The following is a 27,604-nucleotide window of genomic DNA, read 5'->3' as shown; positions in this document are numbered from 1 at the left end:
TTAAGTGAGCACTGTCCATTTAGTACCTTGATGAAACACAGATTCTGCAGGAGCGGAGGGAAAGGAACAAAACAAAACAAACAAAAACAAAACAAAAACCCCCTGATCCTGCAATTAAAAGTCATCATAATGTGTATACAGGAATAAAGGAAACAACTTTCATTTTCATAGATTTCATAGACAGGTGGGCTGGAAGGGACCTTGGGAGATCGAGTCCAGCCCCCTGCACAAAGGGCAGGAAGTCAGCTGGGGTTATAGGATCCCAGCAAGGTAAGCATCCAATTTACTCTTGAAGGTGTTCAATGTAGGTGCTTGAACCACCTCCGATGGCAGACCTTGGGGGCTCGGACAATAAAGAAATTCTTCCTTATGTCCAGCCTGAAACGGTCTTGCAGGAGTTTGTGACCGTTCGACCTCGTCATCCCTTGGGGCGCTCTGGTGAACAAACGTTCCCCCAGATCCTGGTGGTCACCCCTGATAAACACAATCTAATTTTTGATCACTTGATTTTCCTGCCATAATAAGGTTCTGTTGATGTATTCTTACACATGTCCCTGGGGTTCTCTAAAAATCACACCAAAAAGCCACATTTCCAACATGTGGCATCATTTCCTTATTAAAGAAATGAGTATAGACAAAGGCAAAACAGCAATTTGATCAGATATGGCAACTGATTGACCAACATACGAATCAGACAACTGGAAGAAGCAGAAGTGGTCAATAGATACAAATGCAGTTGGCAAACTGACTACAAGATATCACCAAAGATCCCTATTCAATTCAGTCTGTCCCCAGTATTAGAGACTGGCCTTCCAGCCACATTGTCACAACTTCCAGTTAACTTTTGATTATCTTCCAAATGAAGCTAAGTCTTATAAAGACCATCTGTTGCAACTTCTGAGCTCATGAATGCCAAAGCTGTTGTCTTTACTATAATTCTATGGTCAACATTAAGCAGGGAAACCTTCATGGAGGAGTGAAGAGTTATATTAGGGGCCCCCAAGATCACATGCTGTGAAGTTCTGCACTTGAGGAGAAACTCTTCTCTCCAGAGTGTTTTGAATCTAAGGGGCAAAATAAATACAGCTAACAAATCAACCAGGAAGACAACAAACCTTGAAGGTCAGACTAATAATGCATAATAATATCCATCTTAGACTGACAGCTTAAAAGAGTGCTCTCTTTGCTGAGTGCAAGGCACCTAAACATGGGTTGCTGGAAAAGGAATGTACAGATAATACAAATATAAATAGGTAGTTTATTTATTTGATTTCTTCCTTCAATTTCACATACTAAGCTCACGTTCTAGTATTAGGAGTCCAGTAAACTGAATGACTCGGTCTTCACTTCTAAACCTCCTCTAGGGATACCTGCTCCACAGATTAAAATACCATGATTATTGCCACTATTAAAAAATAAATGTCAGACCATGAGCGAGGACAGATGTAACAACTGAAACCAAGTAAAATACACCTGGAAACGCTTCAAAAGGCAAACATCTGAGCTAGGGAGACACGCATATGGCCCTACCCTGCTCTTGGCTGGAATGTTTCAAAACATTGCTGCCTCCTCTAGTGATCAGACAGGAGGCACCTAGAACTGCCTGCAGCAATATGCAGCTCCACTAAGCTACCCCTCTCCTTTCACAGATGCAGGGGGACAGTGGAGAGCCAAGAGTATAAAGATTGGCAGGGGAGGGGAAAAAAAAAAAAAAAGAAGTGTGGGACAACGGGGGCTTCCAAACGCAATGGAAAATGCAGTTTCCTGGACTAAACATGAGACTGGGAATTAGGAACACATGACTTTCAACCCCAGGTTTGACCCTGTTCCAAGGTGACACAAAAGTCAAATCATAACTTCACTCTCTTCCCCTACCTATGAGGAAGTAGGGATATTTTCTTCTTACAAAAGTGCTATACAATTTGATGACACATTTGCTTTTCCAAACAGAAACCAAGACAAAAACAAGCTAGAGGTTATACAGAATGTGACAGCTACAGTAAATATGGTTCCCTATCTCCACAAAATCAAGAGTCCCCTGTTTTGTTGGCACTGATAGTAAGCAGCTTATAAAAGTGAAGCTACCTAATATTTTGCACAAGACACACAGAAGATTACCAACTTATGTTCTAGGGCAGTAAGGCTTTCGTGTTGTAGAAATGTTAGGCATATAACAAGCTAAGTATACCAGCAGGAAAATTTATAATCTACTGGTATTGCTACCATAGACACCGAAATGTTACAATGAAAATACCAAAAAGTTAAAAATGCAAGTGACACTAGCTCTCTTTCCTTCCATATACAGGACTGGAAATAGATACAGGAATGTTTCTTTTCCCCACTGGCAAATCCATACTTTCAGTAACATATTAGGAAATGTATGATGTGGTAGATTTATAAAATTAAAAGAAGATAATACATCTCTCTCTCATTCTTCAGTTATAACTTAAAAAAATTATACATGAACATATTTATCATAATGATATTCTACACAAAGTAAATCTCTATGACACTAAAAGCATACAATTTTGCTTGGCCCACTGTTTTATTAGCACTGTTTTCACACAATTATTCAACAATTTATGCCTGAATTATAAAATTTTGAGCAAGTTATCTAATTGGACTTGCATTTAGCAAAATTTTAAGAAACACCAAGTACTTAAAATAAGTGAATATTACAGAGTGATAAATACAACCTATCAACATTTGCCAATATTTTCATTCATCTAGAACTTGCTTGGATGCAACAGATTCCAGACAATACCTTTCTCTGAAAAGTACAATGTTAAACAGGATTGGTGATTTTACCCCTACCAATAAACAAACTAGAATTGAGATGACACATCACATACTCTAAAGTTGTCTTTATATTATTTAAATCCATATCTTTATAATATCTTAACTACAAGAAACTAACTCAGCATCTCCTGATACATCATAATTTGTTTAAAGATGACTTAGCCTTACATACAAGTGTAACATATTAACTATTTCTAAGGCTCTGTACTACACTCATTAAGTAGCATATTTTGAAATGGAATATGGTTTGATGTCTGACTACATTTTCATAATACACTAAGCTGTCTTATTCTCTTATGTGCCAATATAAAATATACAAATGAATATTAAAGCAATAAAAAGCCCCCCCACATATGGCCAAATAAAGATAAAAGGACAAAAAACAAAGGAATCCAGAGTTAAGACTAAAAGTCCTTCCTTACCTCACCATATTATTAAGTACATTAAGGGGATCACAGAATAGTGACAGATTACACAAAAAGAAATATACAAGTGCAGGCATAATAGGGTTGGTTAGAACTCAAGTATCACCACCAACAGATTTTTCTTTTGTTGAGCAAGTAACCTCATAAATACAAAAGAATACAGAAGTTTTTGTATAGCTATAGGAGTACATTAAAGAATAAAGGGACACAATTTTGGCAAGACAAAAATAACACAACTACAATGGAAACAAGTTAAACTGCTGTTTGAAAACATTTAAATATATTTGTAATGCCCAGGATCTCCACAATAGAAAGATGCATTTATTTTGTTAATTAATATAAACTTTAAAGTCAGTCTTAATTCTCTTGTATAAATGATCAATCTGTATTTGTGTGGGTCTTCTATATGGTAAGAAGAAAGGAGATTTAGAAAACAGGAAGTGTGACCATGAAACCCATGCAAACAGGCAGGAGAGAAGATATAGTAAAGGACTGGGTCTCTTTTTTTCCTGATAGATTTAGTCATTTGAAAGCATATCTTAAAAAGGGGACAGAATACCATATTGCCAGGAAATGAAGAAAGAGTTGTTACGCCCACAGACACTCCTGAAAAGGAGTTGAAGGGAAAGAAGCAAGACTTAAAGTTGGTCTGTTCATAGAAGTCTCATATAGGAATGTGATTTTATAACAAAATTATGAAACACTGTTTCTGAATTTGTTCCACAACTTAAGAAAAATACTTGGGGGGGGGGGGGGGGCACAAAGTTTGTTTTCTTGTTCTTTCAAGTACCTCAGTTAGTTATATTTAGGTCCTAGTTTAAAATAATTGGTCCAGCTCGCAAGTATTATGGCTTGATCATGACAGGGGCCTGATCATTTCATGGCTCCCCCCCGATTGACTGAGGGGCAAGTTTAGGGACACTTGGCTGGTTGAGCCCACCCCCCCCGTGTCTAGTCAGCACTTGTGTAGCCCATAGAGGGGAGCCACTGCCCTCAAACCCCCCCCCCCCCCCAAGCCGTGCTCCTGGGAGGCAGTGGCATGGGGTGGTGGGTAGCAACACCCTGTCCCTGCCTCACCACATGTAACCCCCGACTATCCCCGTTTTAGAGGGCAATATAAAATACAGGTAATTTAATGAATATATAGGTTTTGGAGGGTTTTCCTCTTCTACCACCCAAAAAAAAAAAGTCACTTTATAGTTGAAGCCCCACACTCTCTAGAGCTTACTGCACACATTCTAAGTTTCAAACAACTAGTCAAATCATTCCTGATACTGTACCATCCTTTGGTGTTTCTGCTGGCTTTGCCACAGCTATCATCTTTGCAGATGGAGTCTGGTCATGACACACCTGATGCAAGAAGTTTATGGATTTCCCTATCAGAAGAACCTGAACACAAAAGGACATTAAGTTATTTTTTGAAAATACTTTGAGATTTCAATCATGTAAAGAATTGCAAATAGACTGTTAGCAATAAGCTTCCTGTTGTCTTCTCACTCCTTACCCCTACAAAATAGCACCCCAACAACTTTTAAATATAAACACCATTTTTTACAAGTCCTCTTTCTACAATGAAACTGAAGACAACAACTTAAGATAGTTTCTTCTTCCAATCAGCATTCAGAGCAAGTACAGGTAAAACTTTACCCTGTTCTGGATTAACGTCAGGTTTACAATACAGGCAGTCCTCTACTCAGGTTTCAAGTACAGTATTTTGCACTTACAACACTTCTAAACTGACACCCCGTTTCAACTTTATAATGTCAGTTTCAAACTTCACAATGTTTAATCCGATGCAACGCCATGCCAGTGAACAAATTCACTGCATCGCTCATCTGCCTGGAGAACATCTGTCCAAACTTCCTTGGACACTTTAAGAAAGCAGACAAGACTCCAGAAAAATCTGCAGCCAAGACTCCTGAAAAGACTCTAGCCAAGAGCCCTTCAAAAAGTCCAAAGTCACCTCAGAGAAGTCCTTCCAAATCACTATGATTGCCATTTACAATATAAATACATTTATGTAGCTATATTACCCATCTATAATTGATAGAGTACAAAAATCTGGGGTATTTTTGGTGAAAATAGGATATCAGGCCTTGGTTCAGGAACCAATCCCCCATTTATAACATTGTAACTCGGAACCAATTTTCTCATAAGAAACAATGTCTCAACTTAAGACACCGTTTTCAGGAACCAATTGTGTCATAAGTCTGAGGACTGCCTATATATTCTACTAAACATGTGCCTTGCATGCTGTATGACTACATAGCATAAACAGAAAAAAAAGTCTGTGAAACACAAGAAAACCCTTTGACAATACCTTTTTTGACTGCTCCATTGTAATAAATGATGGTATCATTGATTTCCTTAAAGTGTACTTGTCATGCCACAACCGGTCAGTTTTAACAGTAGGATCTGAAGCTACAAAGAACTGCAGATAAGCAGAAGTGTTAGATATAAAAGATCAAGTCCAAAATTATGTACATTCCATCCTCACACTTGTATATGCAATGGGCACATCTACATTAGATGCTATGGTGGTGGTCACAAACTATGATGCCAATGCTACTACACAGTAGCATGGTAAAAAGCCTACACGGTGTTGGGACTGCACAGGAATGCCCATTACTGTGCAGTCCAGTGAATGTGTAGACACAACCAAAATGCTACTTTGTTCTAATAAACATATGCATCTGAATCCATATTAAAATACTACTGTACTTTTATACATGCTTAAGCTTTTAATTTAATCCCATCTCCGCCCCACAAAAAGGTAAGTGAGGATTACTGAGCAAAGAAGTTACCACAAGAAAAATAAAGGATATTGTCAGCCTTTAACAAAGTGCCAGATATTCACCTAGTCGGACTTAAATTGTGGAAGGGGAGTGGCAACACAAACTCTACCTGCCACAAGTTACCTGGGCTAGAGAGACATAAGTTACACATACCAGTTTAAAGTGATCAGAAACCAGTTTAAACCTGTAACAGAACAGAAGTTCAGTGTACTTAAGCCACTTAAACTGGTTTCGGCCATTGTGTAAGAAATCTGGTTGAATACAGTATCAGACCCAACTGATTTAGGTCAAACCAGTTTACGGAACTTCTGTCCCTTCTGCTCCCTAGCTGGAGCACTATCAGTGCTCTGGCTGGCTGAGAGTGGGGGTGGGAAACCTGGCTCTAAACCCCAGTCAGTGTCTGCCTCACAGCCCTTCACTTTTCCTCTGCTCCATGTTCCAGCAGATGGGCAAGGCACGTGGCCAGAACTGGCAAGGCCAGCAGCCTGCAGTAGCAGGAAAGGGGGTTTAAACACCTTTCCCCCTGCTCAAGCAGGGGATGGGGGCCTGGCAGAGGCTCCTTGAGGTAGAGCTGGGCTACAGTCCCATGCAGCCAGGGAGGGCCTCCCCAGCTCAGCCTGTGAGCCCTTGACTGGGGGTGGCCACACTATCCCCCTTGCTTGGGGTAGGGGGTGGTGAGGGGTGAAAAACCCTGTCAGGAACTGCCCCTGACCATGAGTGGCAGACAGAAACCTGACAGGGGTTGCCCCCTCCAGACATACTGGGGCTGGGGTTTAAAGTCCCCCTTCCCCTGGCCTCAGCATGCTGGTCCCAGGCTGGTGCCTGGTTATGCCCCTTCTGCTCGAGAAGGGAAGAGGTAAAAGCCTTGAAGAGCTTCTCTCATTCCTTCGCTTTGGCAGTGACTGGGAGACATGCTCTAGCACCCCCCCCAACTTCTGGCCTGAGCTACTGCAGTCATGTGGCTGCATTTCTGGAATCAGAAGTGAATGTCTGTTCACTTGCTTCTTGGTTCAATCAATGCAGTTTAGACTAACCTGCAAAGATTGAAAATTGATTCAGCCTCTGCCATTTGACTGTCTGTACTTAGCCTTATAGACAGAATATGTTCAGGTAGGCTTTTCACATCCTTGCCTCACCTTCATAAAAACAAAATCATAGAAGTTGTTGAGAAACTTGAGTAAAGAAAAAAGTTAAATATTTTAGACAGGAAAACAAAATCTCACAATTTTACTCTAAAAAAAATCCCTAAAAGACCTCAAATATGTCATATTGTGTTGAGGCCATGATAGCTCTGTAGAAGTGACTGTGCTATATATAAAATGGGGAATGAGAAAGAAGGTAGTCCCTCTGGGACTACTGGTAGCTAGTTTAGTAACTATAACATGTTAAAGAAACAAAACCATGATCTGTAAAGATTTGCTGAATCAAGAGATTAATAAATACTGTATGTGAAATGCACTACTTTAATGCCTTATTTTTACAGAAGACAGATTCATCCTAGTGAGCGACAGAACTAGATCTTGAAATCACTATAAATTATGAGAAGATTAATTAAAAAAAGAAAAGAAAACCTCAGACAATTAAGGTCAACTTTGTAAGTTATGAAAACAATGCTTTAAGGGCAAGCTAAAAAGGTAATTACAGTATCTAGAAAACATCCTGTAGAAGAGAGTGCAGTTTAGATTATAATTAATCCCATGAAAAAAACACAGAACTAGAAAAGGCAAAAAGTCAAGGTTCAACATAACTGTAATATGCTTGTATTTTATTGATCTTTTTTGCTACTCAAGGTTGATTTTTTGCTATTTCAAACCCAGAAAGAACTGCAGGAAAAAAAATTAAGGACAAGTCATGGTACAATTTAACTGCTGGACAAATGCCAAGGTCTCACTACTACATATAGTAAAAGGAATTTTCTTTGCTTGAAACAGAATTTCAAAAAGATACAATTTGTGAATATGGAATGTGGGAGTATTCCATCTTTGGCTTGTAAAGCATGACCACCATTATTGGCAAGAAGAAAAAATCCAAATGCCTTGTGTCTGTGAAACATGAGAAGAACAGCCCCTTTGGCCGTACCTTTTTGACTGCTCCATTGTAATAAATGATGGTATTGACGGTAACTCCTGGCAGACTAGCTTATGGCCTTCAAAAGGAAGTAACAGCTTCAAGCAGATCACTTTCAACAGATACTGAAAAACTACTGGATGTAATAAGTGCACACAGAAAAGAAAATACTCCCAAATTAAGTTAACAAAGACCCCTTGGTAGACTTTACTTTTTTGGTGCAATTAAGGTGTTAAATTTTCAAAGTGCCACGTGCATAAGAGATTAATGGAACATTAGAATATCAGACTGGCCACCAAGATGTTCCACATTTACTGTGGAACATCTTTGTGGTTGTTTTCAATCGCACCATAATCTGCATGTGTAGCACATCCAAAAGGACTGTGGTTCTTAAGTCGGAGGTTGCCAGTAGTTGACAATGAATAGCCTCTCTTTGATCTTGGGTTCATAATGCCCCAGGATTTTTAAACACATGATGCCAGGCTCCATGTGCCAGCAAATTTGAAAGGGCAAATGGAAAGCACAGCATTGAGGGTGTGGGGGGTCCCCATGCCATGCCCCCTGCACTGCAGGCCATGGGTTGGATCTTATCCTGATCCCAAAAGTTGCATGCATCTTACTATACATATGTAGGATGACCTAAGACAATTATTAGCCAGCTCTTAGTTTGCACTTATTTTTTGACTAAAGAAAAACAGAACAATTCTTCTGTTGCAAAAACCTCAGAGAGATCACAGCAGTTCAAGATATTTTTACTGCTATGGATTCCTATTTGAACCCCCCAGGTTTATCATCTTGTGAGTCATGTTTGTGCACCTAGCAGTGCTAACATCATGCCACAACACTCTTGAAAAGATCTTAAAGGTACTCCAGGGTGCTGTGGGTCCCTAGTTGAAAAAAAGGCTAGAACAGTGATTCTCAACATCTGGTAAAAAGTCAGTCCTGGAGCCTATGGATTCATTTGACCCGCTGAAGCCAATTAACCATATGTAGTCTCATTGCATCCACAAGGAAACTCACCAGTAGTTTCATACACTGAAAAGCCACTCACATTTCATATAAAGCTGTGCATCTGAAATACTTACCCACCCAAGAGTTTCAATTCTACAGTTTTCATTTAAGTCTCCAATTGTTTTTGTTTGTTTGTTTGTTTTTTACACAAATGGAATGGAAGTATCAGTAGTCAGATCACTTACTTCATGGTAAGTGTCCTCCAACTCCCCATCATAAATCCAACGGTAAAGAAAATTCAGGACAGGATGGGATACCAAGCCAAGAATGTGCTGCACTAACGATCTCATGTAGGGATCTCCAGTTTTAGTGTAGGCATGCACAGCTGATGCTAGTTCACCACCTTTTCTTCCTGGAAGGAGGAAAAGACAGCAGCATATGAATCAGATAAATATATAAAATACAAAGGAAAGTAGTGAGCATCATACTTTAGAAAAACTACACTTCAAGTCAATTACTGATTGTATGCCTTCTTCCAAGCTTGCTAAATGGCAACATTTAAATCCAGTGAGTATAAAAGATTTAAAGCTTTATAATGTTAAAATATAATAGCAGTAGGAGAAGAAAATATCAACCTTAAAAAAAAAAAAAAAAGCATTTACTGTATTCAGGCAAATCCACCAATCTATGTTCTGGATGCTTTATACAGGCTTAGGAGATTCTCAAAGCATTAAGTTAAACTTTAGAGTTGCTTAGTTTCACCAGAAAATCATAAAGCAGCTTGACTGTGCATTTCAGGTCCCCTTCAGATGTTACCATGTGTCACAGGGTATAGGCAAGTTTAACACGATAACATGCCAGACATTAAAGGACTTTGCCCAATAAATATATATGAAAAATGATAAGATTCACCACAAAAATGGCAGGGGACAAATTTAATACCTGGCCAGATAGCCAGCTGCTTTCTCTCTCTCACCCTCCATGACCTTGTTGAGCAGACCACTGTGGGATTGTGGGGAGTCTTCCTGGCAGCCTGCCCAGCCCTGATCCCAGTGCTACCTGGTGACAAGCAGTAACGCTTTTCCACTGGCAAGGGCCACCTGGGTAGGAATTCAGGATGCTCCCTGTTCTCTTGGGCTGAAGGGCACTCCCTCACCCTTGCCAACATGCAGGCAGCAGGGGCAGAGGCTGATGGAAGCAGCCCATCACCTCTGCTCCCAAGAGGGTCACTGGGAATACTATCATCTTACCAAGAAGTGGCAGTGTTGCCCGCAACCCAGAAGCTTTAAAGGACTGTTGGTGCACTCCCTCTGGCTGGAGAGCATGTCTGTTGTGTTTTAGCTTGAGGGCTTTGAACACATGGCAAATATTTCTGCACTACAAAAATAACAACATCTGGAGGCAGTCTCATACCTCTCTTGCCCCAGCACCAATCCTATAGATCTCCTTTGTCTCTTGCACCTTTACATTTTCTTGTATATTTACATACCCCACATATTCCCTTTTTCCAATCCTTCATATTCTCCTTCAAGCAGCTTCCCCCTTCCTCTTTTAAAATCTGAATAGTTCTAATGCAAAAAGATGCTTTAAAAAGAACAATTCAGGCCACATGCACTTTGTTATTTTAAACAGTTTGGAGTTTCTTTCAGCACAGGCTGTTGCACATTTTACATTGGAGAAAGTAGTTTTTCAATATGGCTACCATATCCCATCATTTTCTACAAATGCTGCAGTCAAAATCTTTCAGTTAGAGCACTCTCCCTCAGAATGACCACAGCCTCCAATTATTTCCAAGGACAAGGAAGCCAAGCTCCCTTCAGGAATACTGCATTCCTTCTGTTACCAGGAAAAGTAGAGGAAAACTTTATACCTGTTGAGGATAGTGGGAGATGGCAGTCATTTTGAAAGAGGGTAGTGTTTAATAGAATTCTCTGTAGTAAAATATTCCTCAGCCTCTACAGACACTGAAACATTAAAATCCTAAAAAGAGAATGTATTTAAATGTACTCTACACAGAAAGATTTCATGAAGTTTGTTAGCTGGGAAGTTTCAAAAACAACCTACATTTTTTGACAGTAAAGAAAAAAGGCTACCCCTTGCAATAACAACAGCCTATATAACATATTAAAAACATGTTTTTAATAAAAGTATTGTGGAAAGGAACTACAGTCTTTTTATAGTCATCTATGTAAAATGCTGAAGATAATATTCTGATGGAACAATTGCTCTCAAAACTTGCCCAGACAACTACAACCTTTTTACTCATTTCCTAAATTAAGATACTACCAGAAATTCATATCAGTTTAAATCTCAAATATAATTATATTTATAAAGAGGACACCTGTGTTTGTCATGTACAATCACTCTTGAATTAAAGGACTTAAAATTGTATTTTACACAGACCTTGACAGTGATCAACAAGTGCTGCAAGGGTCTTTAGTCTTATCTTAGGATCGTATGTCCACACTAGAAGACGACGAAGTGTTAAACTGCTCTCTAGTCCCAAATTTACGCCCTGGTCATCTTCAAGTTGCAGCTAATCAAATCAAAATAAGAAAAAGAAAAGACATAAATGAAAGAACAGAAGACTAAGTAGTTCAATTTCTCTTTAAATACAATGTAACAGTGATCAGGAGATACTACGCCAAAACATTAGAATGATGCAAAAAGGAAACTGAGATACATGTGTACATGAAAGAGGATAGAGCCATATACAAATATAATAGGCCTGATAGAAAAGCTTGGTCAGGAAAATTAGAATAATGTTAAAAGGGAAAAAAAAGAATCTGGACAGTGATTAACTAGTAAAGTTTCCATCAAGACAGCAGTAGTTCAATTTTTAACCCAAAAGGACTAAATTCTGCTCACATTTCCTCCATATAAATCATAAGGAATAGGTTAAAATAATCACCATTACTACAGTTATAGGTATGGATCTCCAAACACCAAGCTATAGGAAAAAGATATACTTGTATAAAGGAAGTCGCTAAAATGTGATCAGTATACACATGAAATATTGTAGCTCTACAGAGTATTACAAATAATTCTATTTCTGAGACCTCCACTACACATGAAGGTAAAGATGCCATTGGACCTAATGCATGACCCCCACAGTGGAGGGCTACTCATATGGTTGAGGGCCTCCATGGCCAGCCCTATGAGGAGAGGCTGAGGGACCTGAATCTCTTCAAGAGGAGGCTGAGGGGGTGGATCTTGTGGCTGCCTACAACCTTATCAGGGGCCACCAGCAGGGACTCAGGGAAAGTCTGTTCACCAGGGCCCCCCTTGGAGTCATCAGGAACAATGGCCACAAGCTGAGGGAAGATAGGTTTAGGTTAGATATCAGGAAGAACTACTTCACTGTAAGGGTGGCCAGAACCTGGAATAGGCTTCCCAGAGAGGTGGTGCTCTCACCTTCCCTAGAAATCTTCAAGAGAAGACTGGATAAGCACCTGGCTGGGGTCTTATGATCCCTGCCACCCCCAGTGCTCCTTTCTGCCCATGGCCGGGGGGGGTGTTGACTAAATGATCTGTCTAGGTCCCTTCTGATTCATTGATTCTATGACAATCGCACCTCCTGGTAAGACTGTGGGATCACACACTAGGTCCAAAAAAAATTGCACCACATTCGCTGGTGCAGGAGGAACCCAATCCTGGGCTTCCCCAGCACTAGCAAGAAGGAGACTGAGGGGGCTTCCCAGCCACTAGGGCCACACACACAGCCAGGGCCAAGAGATCTGGCAATTGATGGGGCTTGTGGTCCTGGCTATACCTCGCATGTAGCCGGGACAGAGCACCACATCAGTTGCAGGATCTCCTAGTCCTACTGCGGGTGAGGAACTGGACCAAAGTCCCATGTGGGCTGTGGACTTCAGCCACCCTTTGCCATTCCCAGCCTTGGGGACCACAGCAGCTATGATCCCCAAGGCTCACGCTAGGCAATATACAATCACTGTGGCTAGGAGCCCTATCAGCTGACAGGGCTACCAGCTACAGGAGAGCCCCTGTTGCACGTGCAAATTAAACCTTGATAGCAACCAACTATAAAGTTAGTACACATTTTCCAAGTCTAACTTCATAATGGATTGGTGCTTGGGGGTGTGGCGCTCTATATTAAGGAGGAATACACATCCTCATTAATTAGCAAGGAGCCAGGGGAGGGGCACTCTGAAGTGCTTTGGGTTAGAGTACAAAGCAGTCGAGGGGAAAGGGACTTAACGGTGGGAGTCTACTACAGACCTCCCAACCAGGGTGAAGAGCTTGACCAGGAATTCTTGGGTCAGCTCACAGAGGTAGTGAAGGCGAAGGATGTGGTTGTCATGGGGGACCTGAACTTCCCGGACATCTGCTGGGAAGAGCAGTCATCCAGGTCTGAACGCTCCCGTAGGTTCTTGGCCAGAGTGCAGGACCTCCATCTAACCCAGGAGGTGCACAGCCCCACCACGGGGGACGCCTTGTTGGACCTAGTGCTGGCCACGGGTGATGACCTGGTGAGGGGGCTGCGAGTGCTCGACCACCTGGGCAACAGCGATCATCGCCTGCTGGAATTCACCATCCAGCGCAAGGTGGCAAAAGGCATGCAGTAAGGCAGCGGCCCTAGATTTTAGGAGGGCAAACTTCAATGAGCTAAGGAGGATAGTTGGAGAAGCGCTGAGGTCCTGGGGGGGAGGGGAGCCAGGTGTCCAAGGAGAGTGGTCGCTCCTTAAGGAGACAATCCTCCAAGCCCAAAGGAAGGTAATCCCAATGAGGATCAAAGGGAGCAGGAGAGCACACAAGCCTCTGTGGCTCACCAAAAGCATCCAGGAATGTCTCCTTGCTAAAAAGGAGGCTTATACCCAGGGGAAAGAAGGAGTCATCACCAGGGAGGACTATTCTGTAGTTGCTCGGGGATGTAGGGGGGCAGTTAGGAAGGCCAAGGCAGAGATGGAACTGGGACTAGCTTCCCAGATTAAGGACAATAAGAAGTCCTTTTTTTAAATACGCAGGGGGTAAAAAGAAGGTCCTGGGTAATGTGGAGCCCTTGCAGGACGACAGGGGTAACTTGGTCGTCAAACATGTTAGCTTTGTCATCTGGTGTGACGATTTCTTTGCCTCCGTCTCCCTAAGTAGGGACCAGAACAGCCACCTCCCTGCTGGGCCCCCCTCGGGCCCCGGGGGAGGCACACCTGGACCACGGCTCAGCGAGGATTTAGTTAGGGAGCTTCTGGAGGGGTTGGACATATTCAAGTCAGCCAGTCCGGATGATCTCCACCCTAGAGTTCTAAAGGAACTGGCCGGGGTCATTGCAAGTCCCCTGGCACAACTTTATGAGCACTCGTGGTGCTCTGGTGAGGTACCGGAGGACTGGAAGAGGACCAGCATGGTCCCCATCTTCAAAAAAGGCAGGAAGGAGGACCCGGGAAACTATAGGCCAATTAGTCTCACCTTGATCCTAGGCAAGCTGTTCGAGAAAATTATGCTGGGACACATCCAAGAGGGGCCAGCAGGAGACTGCATGCTTAGGGGCAACCAACATGGGTTCATCAGTGGAAGGTTCTGTCAGACCAACCTGGTGGCCTTTTACAATCAAATCACCAGATCGTTAGACACAGAGGTAGCAGTGGATATAGTCTTCCTGGACTTCCGGAAGGCTTTTGACACCGTCACCCTGTTCTCATTAAGAAACTGGGGGACTATGGTGTAGACACCCACACAGTCAGATGGGTCGCCAACTGGCTGGAGGGCCGCACCCAGAGGGTGGTAGTGGATGGGTCCTTCTCAACCTGGAAGGACGTGGGCAGTGGAGTTCCGCAGGGCTCGGTCCTCGGGCCCGCACTGTTCAACATCTTCATCAGCGATTTGGATGAGGGGGTAAAAAGCACCCTGTTCAAATTTGCTGGTGACACTAAGATATGGGGGGATGTGGGCACACTGGAAGGATGCAACAGGCTACAATCAGACCTCAACAGATTACAAGGGTGGGCGGACGAGAATAGGATGGGTTTCAACACAGACAAGTGCAAGGTGATGTACCTCGGGAGGAACAACCGGCACCATACCTACAGGTTGGGGAACTCCCCTCTTGTCAGCACGGAGGCGGAAAGGGATCTGGGGGTCATCACTGACTCCACCATGAACATGGGCCGGCAGTGTGGAGAGGCAGTCAGGAAGGCCAACCGCACCTTGGCATGCATCCACAGATGCATCTCAAGCAGGTCCAAGGAGGTGATCCCCCGCCTCTATGCGGCACTGGTCAGGCCACAGCTGGAGTACTGCGTCCAATTCTGGGCACCACACTTCAAGAGGGATGTCAACAGCATGGAGAGGGTCCAGAGGAGGGCCACTCGTATGATCAGGGGACAGCAGGGCAGGCCCTATGAGGACAGGCTGCGGGACCTGAACCTGTTCAGCCTCCAAAAGAGAAGGCTGAGGAGGGGATCTTGTGGCCTGTTATAAACTAGTTGGGGGGGGGGGGGGGGGGGCGGGATCAGCAGGCATTGGGGGAGTCACTGTTTCCCCGACCACCGCCAGGAGTGACCAGGAATAACGGTCACAAGCTGGCAGAGGGTAGATTTAGGTTAGATAATCAGGAGGCGCTACTTCACAGTCAGGGCGGCTAGGGTCTGGAACCAGCTTCCAAGAGAAGTGGTGCAGGCTCCTACCCTGGGGGTGTTTAAGAGGAGGTTAGACGAACATCTTGCTGGGGTCACTTGACCCCAGTATTCTTTCCTGCCATGGCAGGGGGTCGGACTAGATGATCTGCTCAGGTCCCTTCCCTCCCTACAAACTATGAAACTATGTGATAGCTACTTTGTACATGCAGCTGGTCTTAAGGTAATTGTGCAATTAACCAGCTAGCTGCATAACTTTAGTGAGATGGTGGTCCTCAGTTGCAAATGAAAGTACTTTGCAAACAAAAATTAAAAATCCAGCTTCCCAGAGCTATCCCATATTAAGTAAGGGCAGAAGCAGACAGAAAAAAAAAAAAGTTATGCTACTTGCTAATTGTTTCCCCAGTCCTGCATTTCAGTTGAAAGACCATCTTTCCTACTCAAATAAATTACCACAATTGCAATGCAACTCAAAATAACTGGTGAATACAAATATTGAACTTCCCACACCAAAAAAAAGACTACATAACTTGACTCAAGTCTAGACAGCTAACATCTAAATCTACATGACAAAGCAGTCCCCAACCTCCTCAGTTCTCTCTCAAGAGTCCACTGGCATTTTCTTCATACATTAGAAGAGGCAAAAACAGTCTACTTACTTACTGTAGGTACTTCTTTTTTCTGAGGGCCTCCAAAAATCTCACTTTTGGGAAAACTATCAAGTAATTACTCAGAGATCTGAAATCAGGGGCTACGGCAACTTTTCCAAATTTAGGAGTGATTTATAGACATTATTCCACAATACCTGAAAAAGTTAACAGCTTTAATGTTACATGGGGTGGACCCTCTAGTTTGGCTCAAACACCACTGATTAAAACACTAATAGTGCTGGTATACTGGTGATTTTTAAAAGACTTCCTGATTGAAGAGCCAAAACAGCATGTGTAATGAGCTGCAAGAAATCCAAGCCCTAAGGGTGTAGAGGACTTGTTCCTAGGCACACCCAAAGAACAGTCAGTCATTGGGCTGTTAAAGAGCTAAAAGCATACCATATTCCATGATAACCAGGAATTCTACACTAACAAGTCAGGAAATAGCTCAGATAATGGAAGAATTGGTCAAGAAAGAAACTTGTATGCAAGCTGGCCAGACAGCCTGGCAAAGTCAGAGCATAAAGAATACTGAATCTGCAGAAGTCTAGAATGACTGCAGTGCTACATAAAACATGCGTTAGTGATGTTTGAACCTGTTAGAACCAAAGATTGTCTTTTCCTCCCACTTTTGACAAGGGATCTGTTCTGCTGTACAGTATAATAAGCCAAAACCTGATGCACCTAGATTGCAGAGGACACCTGAAAATCCAATGCCAAGTATATCTGGTGATATTTAAGGAGGCAGAGATTGTGCTGGAGCAGTCACAGACTTGGACAATCAAGGACCTTCTCTGAGGTCCAAATAGATGCGAGTGACTGATAAAGGAAGTCTTGGACTTCAGTTCCTAAAAGGGTCAGCCCTAGCCAAATTATCAGTGGCCTTAACACCTAGTACAGAGAGGCCTGTGCTCTCAGACACTTTCTTGTAGTATTGGCAAAAGGATGCAACTGCCTTGTCCTACCATGTTCAGGGTCTGAAAGCCCAACAAACATAACAATGCAATGATAATTAAGCCTTTCCTTGGTACACCAGCCAAACATGCTTTTGACTCTAGCATATTAAGCCTTTAGAGGACGTGGTTGGCTGAAGAGACCTAGGGGTTTTATAATAATGCATGTATCTTTTTTTTTTTTTTTTTTTTTTTTAAAAACACATTGTGCTTGGTTCTTGTAAACTCACTAAAGATTGGAGAATGGGAGAGGAAAATACAAGTTCTTACCACTACCAATTATATATTTATCTGCAATTTTCTACTAAACCTTGCAGTTAGAAGAAAAAAAAAATGGTTAAAATACAGCTCAATTTTATTAGCTATTTGGCCAAATGTGAATTTGTTGGGGCGGGGGGAGGAGGAAGAGAACAACAGATATTGGTAAGTGTCTTAAGTTTAGTCCTTTACTGAACATTTTCTTCTGAACTCAACCCAAAATAAACATTTGTTTGTTTACATTAGTTATTTATACCTCTCACTTCACTTGCAAGACTTAAAGCCAAGTCACATGTCTAAACATTTCTCCATTACATTTTCATGATGAATAACTGAGGTCTTATTTGCTCATGCCAGACCCCAGACTTAAAACCAACCAGATTCCTTTGGCAATACTGCTTTACCAAAATCTTGTGGCCTGTTATAAAACTAGTCGGGGGGGGGGGGGGGGGAAACAAAAAAAAAAAAAAAAACCAGCAGGCACTGGGGGAGTCACTGTTCCCCCAAGCAGTGCCAGGAGTGACCAGGAATAACACAGTCACAAGCTGGCAGAGGGAAGGTTTAGGTTAGATATCAGGAGGCACTACTTCACGGTCAGGGTGGTTAAGATCTGGAACCAACTTCCAAGAGAAGTGGTGCAGGCTCCTACACTGGGGGTTTTTAAGAAGAGGAGGTTAGATGAATATCTTGCTGGGGTCATCTGACCCCAGTACTCTTTCCTGCCATGGCAGGGGGTCAGACTAGATGATCTGCTCAGGTCCCTTCCAACCCTAGAAACTATGAAACTATAAAATGGTAGTATTTCAGAACATTTATAAAACAAAGATTTGTTTTTATTACCTGGGAATGCAAAACAGACAGAAGCCTGTAATATTCTTTAAGTTCCTGGTGTAGAGCTGCACAAAAACTCTGTAGAGTGGGGGTGGGAGAAAAGGAAGGGGGAGAAAAAAAAAAAAAGGTCACAAGGTCAGATGTAATGAATGCTATTCTACATAAAACCAAAGATTGAAATATTAAAACAAATCAGACTGCGACTATAACTTCTGTGCAGAGTTCATAACCCTGGTCTAAGTAATAATCAGATAGATGGAGAATACAGCATCATCAAGTGATAAAGAACAATAAGAAATACAATGATACTGTTCAAATTGGAAGAGACACTCTTTGGGATCAAGACTGTGTCATATGCTATGTTTATACAGGTAATTAGCACAACAGCAACACAAACAGACTAAGACCTGTAAGCATAACCATAATATAAAATGTTAGACACCAGGATCATCATATCTACTCTTTGATCTTTTTATATATCTTAAAGGCAGTGTATAAATCCTTTGAAATTTACATTCCTTTTTTCAGAGGTTACTTATTCAAGTTATTGCCATGCTTCATTATTTGTCACCATAGAAAGACCTCCAAAAAGCAACCATAAGTGGCCTGTGAAGAAATACAAAAATTCTCCGTGATGCTTCATGCCAACCTGGCCTGATCCAAAGCCCAATGAGTTCAATGATTTGTACTGTAAGAGACAGACTTTAGACCAGACCCAAACAATTACAAATCTGACACTCTGTAAGAAAAGCATTACAGACCGTTACATTTGCTGACATGTTTGTAAAGATGCCTACATTGCTGGTGTGTGATCTATAAATAAGTCATTGTATGTACTCACACACCACATGCGTCTTTCCCCACACAGATTGGCTCCCCCCAAATTGGGGTGCATGTTTTCATTTTGGATTCCTATTTGCAGCAGCTGTGACATTTCTATTCAGGAAACTGAGGGGGATGAATTGACAGATGTTAAATTAACAAGCATCTCTGCTTTTTAATGGTCACTGATTTGTCAGGGGCCCTTAACTAGGCAGCCCAGGCTGGGCTAATTGCCTAGTTGGTCACACCTGCCTGAAGACTAGGACTGTCAACCCTAACTCAGCTAATGATCCACTATTAGATCTCCTGATTGACTGCTAGGGAGAGCAGCCAGCCTACCCATTTAATTCCACCTGTGGCAGCATGCTTCAGGCCAGGCAACAGTTCTTCTCAAGGTCTGCTCCATTAGCTTGGTTCTGTTGCCAGACCCTGGGTTTGTTTTATTTTGGATATTCCCCTCTGACGGAGTAATTCAGTCTGACTCTTGGTTCATTCCGACTCCATCTCTGAAGTTTTACGTAGCCTGCCTTCAGTACTGGCTTCTGACTCCTGAACCTTGACTTGTGATACGGACTCTGGATTTTTCCCCTGGATCTGGTAACTTGGCATCTGATTTCCAATCCCTGCTTCAGCCTATGCTTTGAACTTTGCCCCTTTCTCTTGCCCTCCTTCTAGTAGCATAACCAGTAGGTCATACCCTGCATCACCCAGTCCAAACAATAATAAAAAAATCAAGCCAACTTTTCTTCTGGATAGTGTATTCGTTTAGCTATTCCTGGTCTCTTTGTTTAACAATCCTGCAGACTATTTTTAGCTGTTTTCAAAATCATATATCCATTCACGGAGATCAGTCTTCAGCAACAGCTAGGATTTTAATTTTTGCTTAAACAAGAGGGATGCCAACTGAGCAGAAAAATAGGCTGTCCTTGCTCTATGTAGCCATAACTCTGAAGAAGAAAAAAAAATTCTCTCTCCTTTCTCAAAAAACAAGATGCGTCTTATTCGGAGTGTGGGGCACGTGAGGAAAATATAGTAACTGTTCAGCTAGAAAAAATAAAAGCCAACTGAAAATATTTTTCAAGTATTTTAATAACCTAATTTATCCTGGAAGGCACTTGATGCCCAAAGGCTTGTCCAACAGTTTTCACAATTCTACAGCTGACTCAACAAGTAGTATCACAAAGAATCCTTGTGCCTCTCATACAATATATATAGAAATGGATATAATTTTTTCTCTTGGTTTTTATCCTGGAAATTTAAACACAACAGGGTACAAAGAATTGTGTTAGTATTTTTTTTTTTTAAATGGAATTAAATCCCAATTTATTTTTGAACTGAGGCAGACTTTTTAAGCCTGTTTCTTCAGACAACTGATTAAAATTTTGAATTATATCTACAAGACTGCTTTGCTAATCAAGATGTCAGTCATTTTATGTTCAATTTCATATCTGACTGTAAATATCATCAAATTTACATAAAATGAAAACCAACATAATGAATTTAAAAAAAAAAAAAATGAATTACCAAACAAGTTCGTAAGAAGTTTTTCTACTTCTCCCTTCTTCAAACCAATAGTCAAAAGGTGGTTGAAAACAAGCATCTAAAAGGTAAGATGGAAGAAAAACCTATTTCACCTCTTAGACATACTTACTCACACTGGTATTTCTAACATAAGGAAAAGAAATCCCTATTTCCCTTTATGTACTAAATGGCCTAAGCTCAAAAAGTTATTTTTCCTCATCAGGATAAGAGAATTTTGCTTAGTTCTGACTTTTAAAAAGTAGTCAAAGTGTTCCTCTCTCCAATCTGATTTTGAGCAAGAAAGAGAAATTAAAGAGGGAATAAGTTTATACAGGTCCAGCAGAGTCAAGGGGGATGGATGCATGGGCTGAAGCTTTCTTAAAGGTTGGAAACTCCATGACATGTAACCCTGTTTTCAATTTCTTCCCACTTGTTTCTTCAGTACAACTTGGTAGCTTTAAAAGCACTATTTATTCAGCTGGAGGGCAAAGCTGGGTTTATATAAAAGATACCACATGTAGAAGTCTAAAAAAAAACTTGCATCTTTGGAGGAGGGGGTTCCTAGTAAAAATTGCCAACTTCAGCATTTAAGGTCACAATAACTACCAGAGTTAAAAAAAAAATAGCTTTGAAAAAGTTCAAAATAGCATTTTAGCACTATTTTTAATTATTTGGAAAAATGAGGTTTGGGAAATACGCATTTAAAAAACTTGGCAGTGTAATGCGGTCTACAAAGTGGGAGTCAAAGGAAAAGTAGAATTTCTGATCAATAAGGAATTCAAAACACGCATCACCTCAGTTTTACTTTGATGTTTTCTTTGAGAATAGGTGAACATGCAGGGTGAATTATTTTATTACCGATTTACATTTAATTTTATTTCCAAGAATAAATCATAGAATCCTAAGTAGTGCAGGTACAAGAAAATAAAAGGTTAGAGTGCAGTATATTTCATGCAGTAGTTATTCTTAGTAAGAGAAAAAAGTGACATATTGGTTGACAAGTTGAATCAACAGTATTATAAAAAGGTAGTTCAGGCTTAAAATGAGTTTGTAGGTATCTGAAATAAGTCTGAGGCTTTTCTAAGAAAGCAAGCAGAAGCAGCTTTCCATTCATGAATACAGCTGTATATTAGGTCCCTACTGCATACATTATATACAAATAAAATTGATTATCTTCATGTGCTACGTTTAGGACACTCGGGCAGGCACAGTTATGAAGACAAAAACTATACAGATTTGTGTGGCTTTCCTCCATAATTTAAAGCCACATTTGATAGCTGAGAAAACATTTAGTGAGGAACATAATTCTTCCCCGCTTTTTAACACTGAAAGATTAAGGCCAAAGACAGTGAAAAGCATAAGCAGGAAACTAAAATGGAAGGAATGCAAGAAAACCTCTCCTAAATTATTAGGAGGGTGTGGGGGGAGGGGAAGAGAGTCTAGAAACTCTCAGTACACACAAACTAAAACATGACAACCAGTATTAGTCAATTAAAATATAGTTATTCATATTTATATAAGTCTATATTAACTAAAAATATAGATTTAGAATGAGAGAGCGTCAGAAGGGAACAGAATAAAACAGAAAAAAGTAGAAAGCACCATAGTGTCTCTACTGACCTCTTAGGAAAAAATTAGACTGAAGGGAGGAGCACTTCACTTTCTTTGAAGATTAGGTAGGATGTTATGCCTAGAGGCAGGGACAACATTTGTCGGCTCAGAAGGGATAATATCCAGTTTTAGAGGGAGCAAGTGAGAGAAAATGGGAATGCCTTAGCAGTAAGTGTGGTTTTAGGTATTACAGCAGCTGTGAAGTTACTGCAGACTATAAATCAAGGTGATGGAACCTATAAAAACAAAAATTGGACATTCTTTTGATGTTGCATTCAAAAGAAATGGCAACAGATAACTGATGATTTGCATAGTCTCAGATAGTGCACTATTCTTAATATCAATGAACATCAGCATCTGTCAGCTAGTCAAGAATATTCCCCCCCACTCAGTTTTAAGGGAAAAAACACAGAGCGAAATATGATTTCTCCCTAACAGTGCAAGTTGTGGCACTAGTGCACCCAGAGATGCTATTGTCCCTTTCTGGCAGTGTTTATTTTATTTTTTAAATTACTCTTACATTTAAAAGCAAAGGGTCTATGCAGAAAGCAATCCCAATTGAGGATGGAAGGGAAAAAGACTACAAGCAAGGACTAATGCTATTACGATTCAGATGCGAGTATTCTTATTCTACACCCAAGAGGTAGACCATGAGCATTTACAAAGTAGCAAGTCAAATGATGCTGAAGAACTTCAGATTATGATTTTTTTTAAAATAGTCTCCCCACCATTCCAGTATTTCATTTTTAACCTTGGCAGCTCCTAAACAGAATGAAACAAAGTAGTATATATACACCTTTGATTTTTTGTAGCCAACATACCTGACCTACTAGTCCAAATGCACGATCCAAGCTCCTCTGGTCTGTATATTTTCTTATTTTATTGTGCAGCCATCCTAATTCTGCAAGCCTGCTTGTAGTATCTCGGAGAGATTTGGACAAGCTCACCTATAAAAAGGTTAGCAGACAGGAGCTTATCAAGTCTTTATTAAAAAAAAATCCTTAATCCCTACACTACAGTCTCTCTAGTATCTTTGTTTAATATAGAATAAATTTTTTCAAGTGTACAGCATTCATTCTTTATCCTGTGTGAGGAAAAAGAGAACTAGGGAGGGGGAGGGAATAGTACTATATTATTAAAAAGGTACACACACACGAGTGTGAACACAAGTAATGTGAATGCTGGCATATAGTTTTTTCAGTGACTGACTTGCTAACATTAAAACAGGAAATTCCATTAAAAATAACTTTTAGAGAAAGTTAAACTGCAAAATCCCTCCTGTAGAACTAAATTAAATTCCATGCACAAGGGTAGAGTTAAAGGCATTAGATCCACAGAACAAATGCTTGTCCCTTGAACTAATCAAGCGGTAGTAACAGAAGGCTGTTACCTTCTATGTGAGCTAACTACTACTGTTTTATAACTATTTACTCATAGGAATAATGAAGGGGGGAAAAAAATAAAAAAATAAAAAAAAAAAAAAAATCAAGAAACCAATGTCCTATTCTAGGTCCCCAATGCAATTCTAGTAATCATCAGAATCATTGTATTCTAGTGGTTACCAGTCCTATGCCTCCTGTTGCATCATCCCCCTCCTGAGCTACCGCCTTCTGTCCAAGCCTGTTTTGCTCTCGAGGGATGTTTTGTCATCCCTCATCCGGTGCCTCCATCCCATCCAACACCTTATCTCTGTATTAGAATGGAGGTGTAAAAAACTTCTCTGTGAAAGAATAAGACTGCTTTTTTTGTTGTTGCCAACATTACTTTACCCTGCTCTTTCCCCCCTCAAATATCTGAATAGTTTCTGCAGGAAAAAAGGTTGGTTTTTTTTCCCAGCTGGGAAAATTTCAATCCAAGAAGTTACCACTTGGTAAAAATTGTAAGCAACTGAAAACTGAGTATTATGCTGAAAATGTTTGTGCAGCCTTGCCTATAGGTAGAGCTGACAGCTCCACCCATAACATTAAATAGAAAACATTTAGAATTCCATGCCCTTAGACTTGCATGGGGGGGGAAAAAAAAAAAAAAAAGCTAGAGCAATGAATAACTATTCCTACCCCTGAGAAACATGGGTAACAACCAACGAACAAAGCTAGCAAATACTAACATGTATGCATTCCACACTGCCCTGTACACATGTAATGGCCAGTCCCATTTTCTCTCTTTTTACACAAAGACACCCAACAGAGTCATCTTACAGAATTTTGATTGAGAACCAATCAGCTAAGGGGCTGCTAAGTATAGCTGACATTTTGGCATTGTGGCATACATTTTAACATTGTTTTAATAAAACCATAAACAAACGCTGTATATCCTCCTACACACTTGCACCCTTGGACTCCATAAACCGAATATCAACTACTGTACTGTACCTTTCCTTCTACTTTATAAGAATTTTCAGAATTGCACATTTTGATGTTTTTGCCATCTATGCCCTGGAAGACGTACAAAATATCTCTTACAAGATTTGCTTCAGTTATTTCAACAGAGCCTAAAAAGAGAAAAAAAAAATCTAGTTAAGAATGTGTCTTGAAAACAGAAATAAAATTGTTATAGCAAGATATGAAACCTCTTTGATGTTCATCAAGTTCTCCTTGAAGTCTCTGAGGATCCAGATAAAACCACATGTTAACTCCCCCTTACTTGAACTCTCCAGTCAAAGTGTGCTTGCTAGTGATTTCTGAACAGTTTCCTCACAACGTTCTGCTCTGTCCAAACAGTGTTTATTTTGCAAAGTTAAGATACTCTATCATGGATACTGGGTGATCATTCAGACATTTCCACCTAAAGCTTTTACACCCCAAGTAGGGAAAGCCCAGAGAAAGATAAAGGGATAGTTCTGTGAGATATATAGCTGTTAATTCAGAAGAGCCTAAAGTGCTAAAGAGGCCAGCTTGGTTTTTGGCTGAGAGCTCTGAATAGAAGCACATGGCTCTAAAGTCTCAGCACAGTTATTTACAGAAAGCAATGGCAGTTGTCAGCACAGCATTTTCTTCATTTTGAGGGCCTTACAGCACCTGTATTGCGTAAAGCCCTACTTAGTACACAAAGATTGAAGACTTTTCAGTCTTTCAGCATAGTCCAAAGTTTCAAGATGTGGTTTGAGATTCTCTCCCCCTCTCATTCCTTTCCACTCAAACAGATGCATCAATTTTATAATAAAGCATAGATGTACCTAACATAGGCTAAAGGAAACCAGCTGGGTCAGTTCTGGATCAACAGCTTCATAGCAATACCATGGATTTGCACAATAGGATGTTTATTGGAATGCAACCAATTTTCTTGGCTACCTCAAAGAAATAAAGCTTGCCTGCATCATTGCTTAAAAAGCTCCCGAATTTACTTAACCTTTCTTCTTCCTTCAGAACCTAACCCTGTAAAGCATCCAGGTTGTACTGTAATCCTAAAGCCGGACAGGGGAGCAAGAGCGAGCAAGAAAACAAGCTACTATAATCTTACTGGCTCAATTCAAACTCGTTTCATTCAAGAAAGACAAGACGACATGGAAGGCGATTCTTTTAAGTTTTTATTCCAGTTAGAACTGCAGTGCCAATACGGCAGTACAAGGCTGAGGTGGACTTTTCTGGTGCATCAACAGTACTATTAAATCAAATTCTAACTGCAAGGCCAAGTTCCATCCTGACAACCCCATTTGGCCCATCTGTCATTTACTGGCAACAATGCAAAAAACAAAAGCACCCAGATAAATTTTAAAATCTAGACGTTTAGCAGGGCTGTTTCATAGTTTCTAGGGTCGGAAGGGACCTGAGCAGATCATCTAGTCCGACCCCCCGCCATAGCAGGAAACAATACTGGGGTCAAACAACCCCAGCAAGATGTTCATCTAACCTCCTCTTAAAAACCCCCAGGGTAGAAGCCTGCACCACCTCTCTTGGAAGTTGGTTCCAGATCCTAGCTGCCCTGACCGTGAAGTAGTGCTTCCTGATATCTAGCCCAAGCCTTCCCTCTGCCAGCTTGTGACCGTTATTCCTGGTCACTCCTGGCAGTGCACAGGGGAACAATGACTCCCCCAATGCCCGCTGATCCCCCCTGACTAGTTTATAACAGGCCACTATATCCCCCCTCAGCCTTCTCTTGTGGAGGCTGAACAGGTTCAGGTCCCGTAGCCTCTCCTCATAGGGCCTGCCCTGCTGTCCCCTGATCATGCGAGTGGCCCTCCTCTGGACCCTCTCCATGCTGTCTACATCCCTCTTGAAGTGTGGCGCCCAGAACTGGACGCAGTACTCCAGCTGCAGCCTGACCAGTGCTGCATAGAGGGGGAGGATCACCTCTTTGGACCTGCTTGAGATGCATCTGTGGATGCATGACAAGGTACCGTTGGCCTTCCTGACTGCCTCCCCACACTGCCAGCCCATGTTCATCGTGGAGTCAATGATGACTCCAAGATCCTTTTCCGCCTCCGTGCTGACAAGAGGGGAGATCCCCAACCTGTAGGTATAGTACTGGTTGTTCCTCCTCAGGTGCATCACCATGCACTTGTCTGTGTTGAACCCCATCCTATTCACATCTGCCCACCCTTGTAACCTGTCTAGGTCTGATTGAAGCCTGATGCTACCTTCTGGTGTGCCCACCTCCCCCCACATCTTAGTGTCATCAGCAAATTTGAACAGGGTGCTTTTTACCCCCTCATCCAAATCGCTGATGAAGATGTTGAACAGTGCGGGCCCGAGGACCGAGCCCTGCGGAACTCCACTGCCCACGTCCTTCTAGGTTGAGAAGGACCCATCCACTACCACCCTCTGGGTGCGGCCCTCCAGCCAGTTGGCAACACAATTGACTGTGTGGGTGTCTACACCACAGCCCCCCAGTTTCTTAATGAGAACGGGGTGAGAGACAGTGTTGAATGCCTTCTGGAAGTCCAGGAAGACTATGTCTACTGCTACCCCTGCATCTAATGATCTGGTAACCTCATCACAGGAGGCCACCAGGTTGGTCTGACAGGACCTGCCACTGATGAACCCATGTTGGTTGCCCCTAAGCATGCAGTCCCCAGCAGGCCCCTCATGGATGTGTGCCAGCATAATTTTCTCAAACAGCTTGACCAGGGTCGAGATAAGACCGACTGGCCTATAGTTTCCTGGGTCCTCCTTCCTCCCCTTTTTGAAGATTGGAACCATGCTGGCCCTCTTCCAGTCCTCTGGGACCACACCAGAGCACCACAAGTGCTCATAGAGCCATGCCAGAGGTCCTGCAATGACCTCGGCTAATTCCTTAAGGACTCTAGGGTGGAGATCATCCGGGCCGGCTGACTTGAACATGCCCAGCCCCTCCAGAAGCCCCCTAACTTGTTCCATGCTAACCTTTGGCCCA

General features: G+C 41.6%; 1 protein-coding gene across 1 annotated transcript in view; it reads right to left on the bottom strand.

Moving 5' to 3' along the window:
* TUBGCP3 (tubulin gamma complex component 3) overlaps positions 1-27,604 on the bottom strand; it is an 89,823-nt gene that overhangs the window by 30,512 nt on the left and 31,707 nt on the right. The window contains exons 7-13 of the mRNA XM_090022110.1: positions 24,646-24,764; positions 23,095-23,220; positions 18,329-18,397; positions 11,441-11,573; positions 9,283-9,449; positions 5,545-5,655; positions 4,505-4,613 (exon numbers count right to left, since the gene is read on the bottom strand). Coding sequence (XP_089878236.1) covers positions 4,505-4,613; positions 5,545-5,655; positions 9,283-9,449; positions 11,441-11,573; positions 18,329-18,397; positions 23,095-23,220; positions 24,646-24,764 — 834 coding nt within the window. The remainder of the gene's footprint in view (positions 1-4,504; positions 4,614-5,544; positions 5,656-9,282; positions 9,450-11,440; positions 11,574-18,328; positions 18,398-23,094; positions 23,221-24,645; positions 24,765-27,604) is intronic.

This window comes from Crocodylus siamensis, chromosome 1, assembly GCF_052110815.1.
Source record: "Crocodylus siamensis isolate JL-2025a chromosome 1, ASM5211081v1, whole genome shotgun sequence".
In the NCBI taxonomy this organism is placed as follows: Eukaryota; Metazoa; Chordata; order Crocodylia; family Crocodylidae; genus Crocodylus; species Crocodylus siamensis.
The sequence above is the reverse complement of the archived record's forward strand: the minus strand, read 5'-3'. Positions and strand labels throughout refer to the sequence as shown.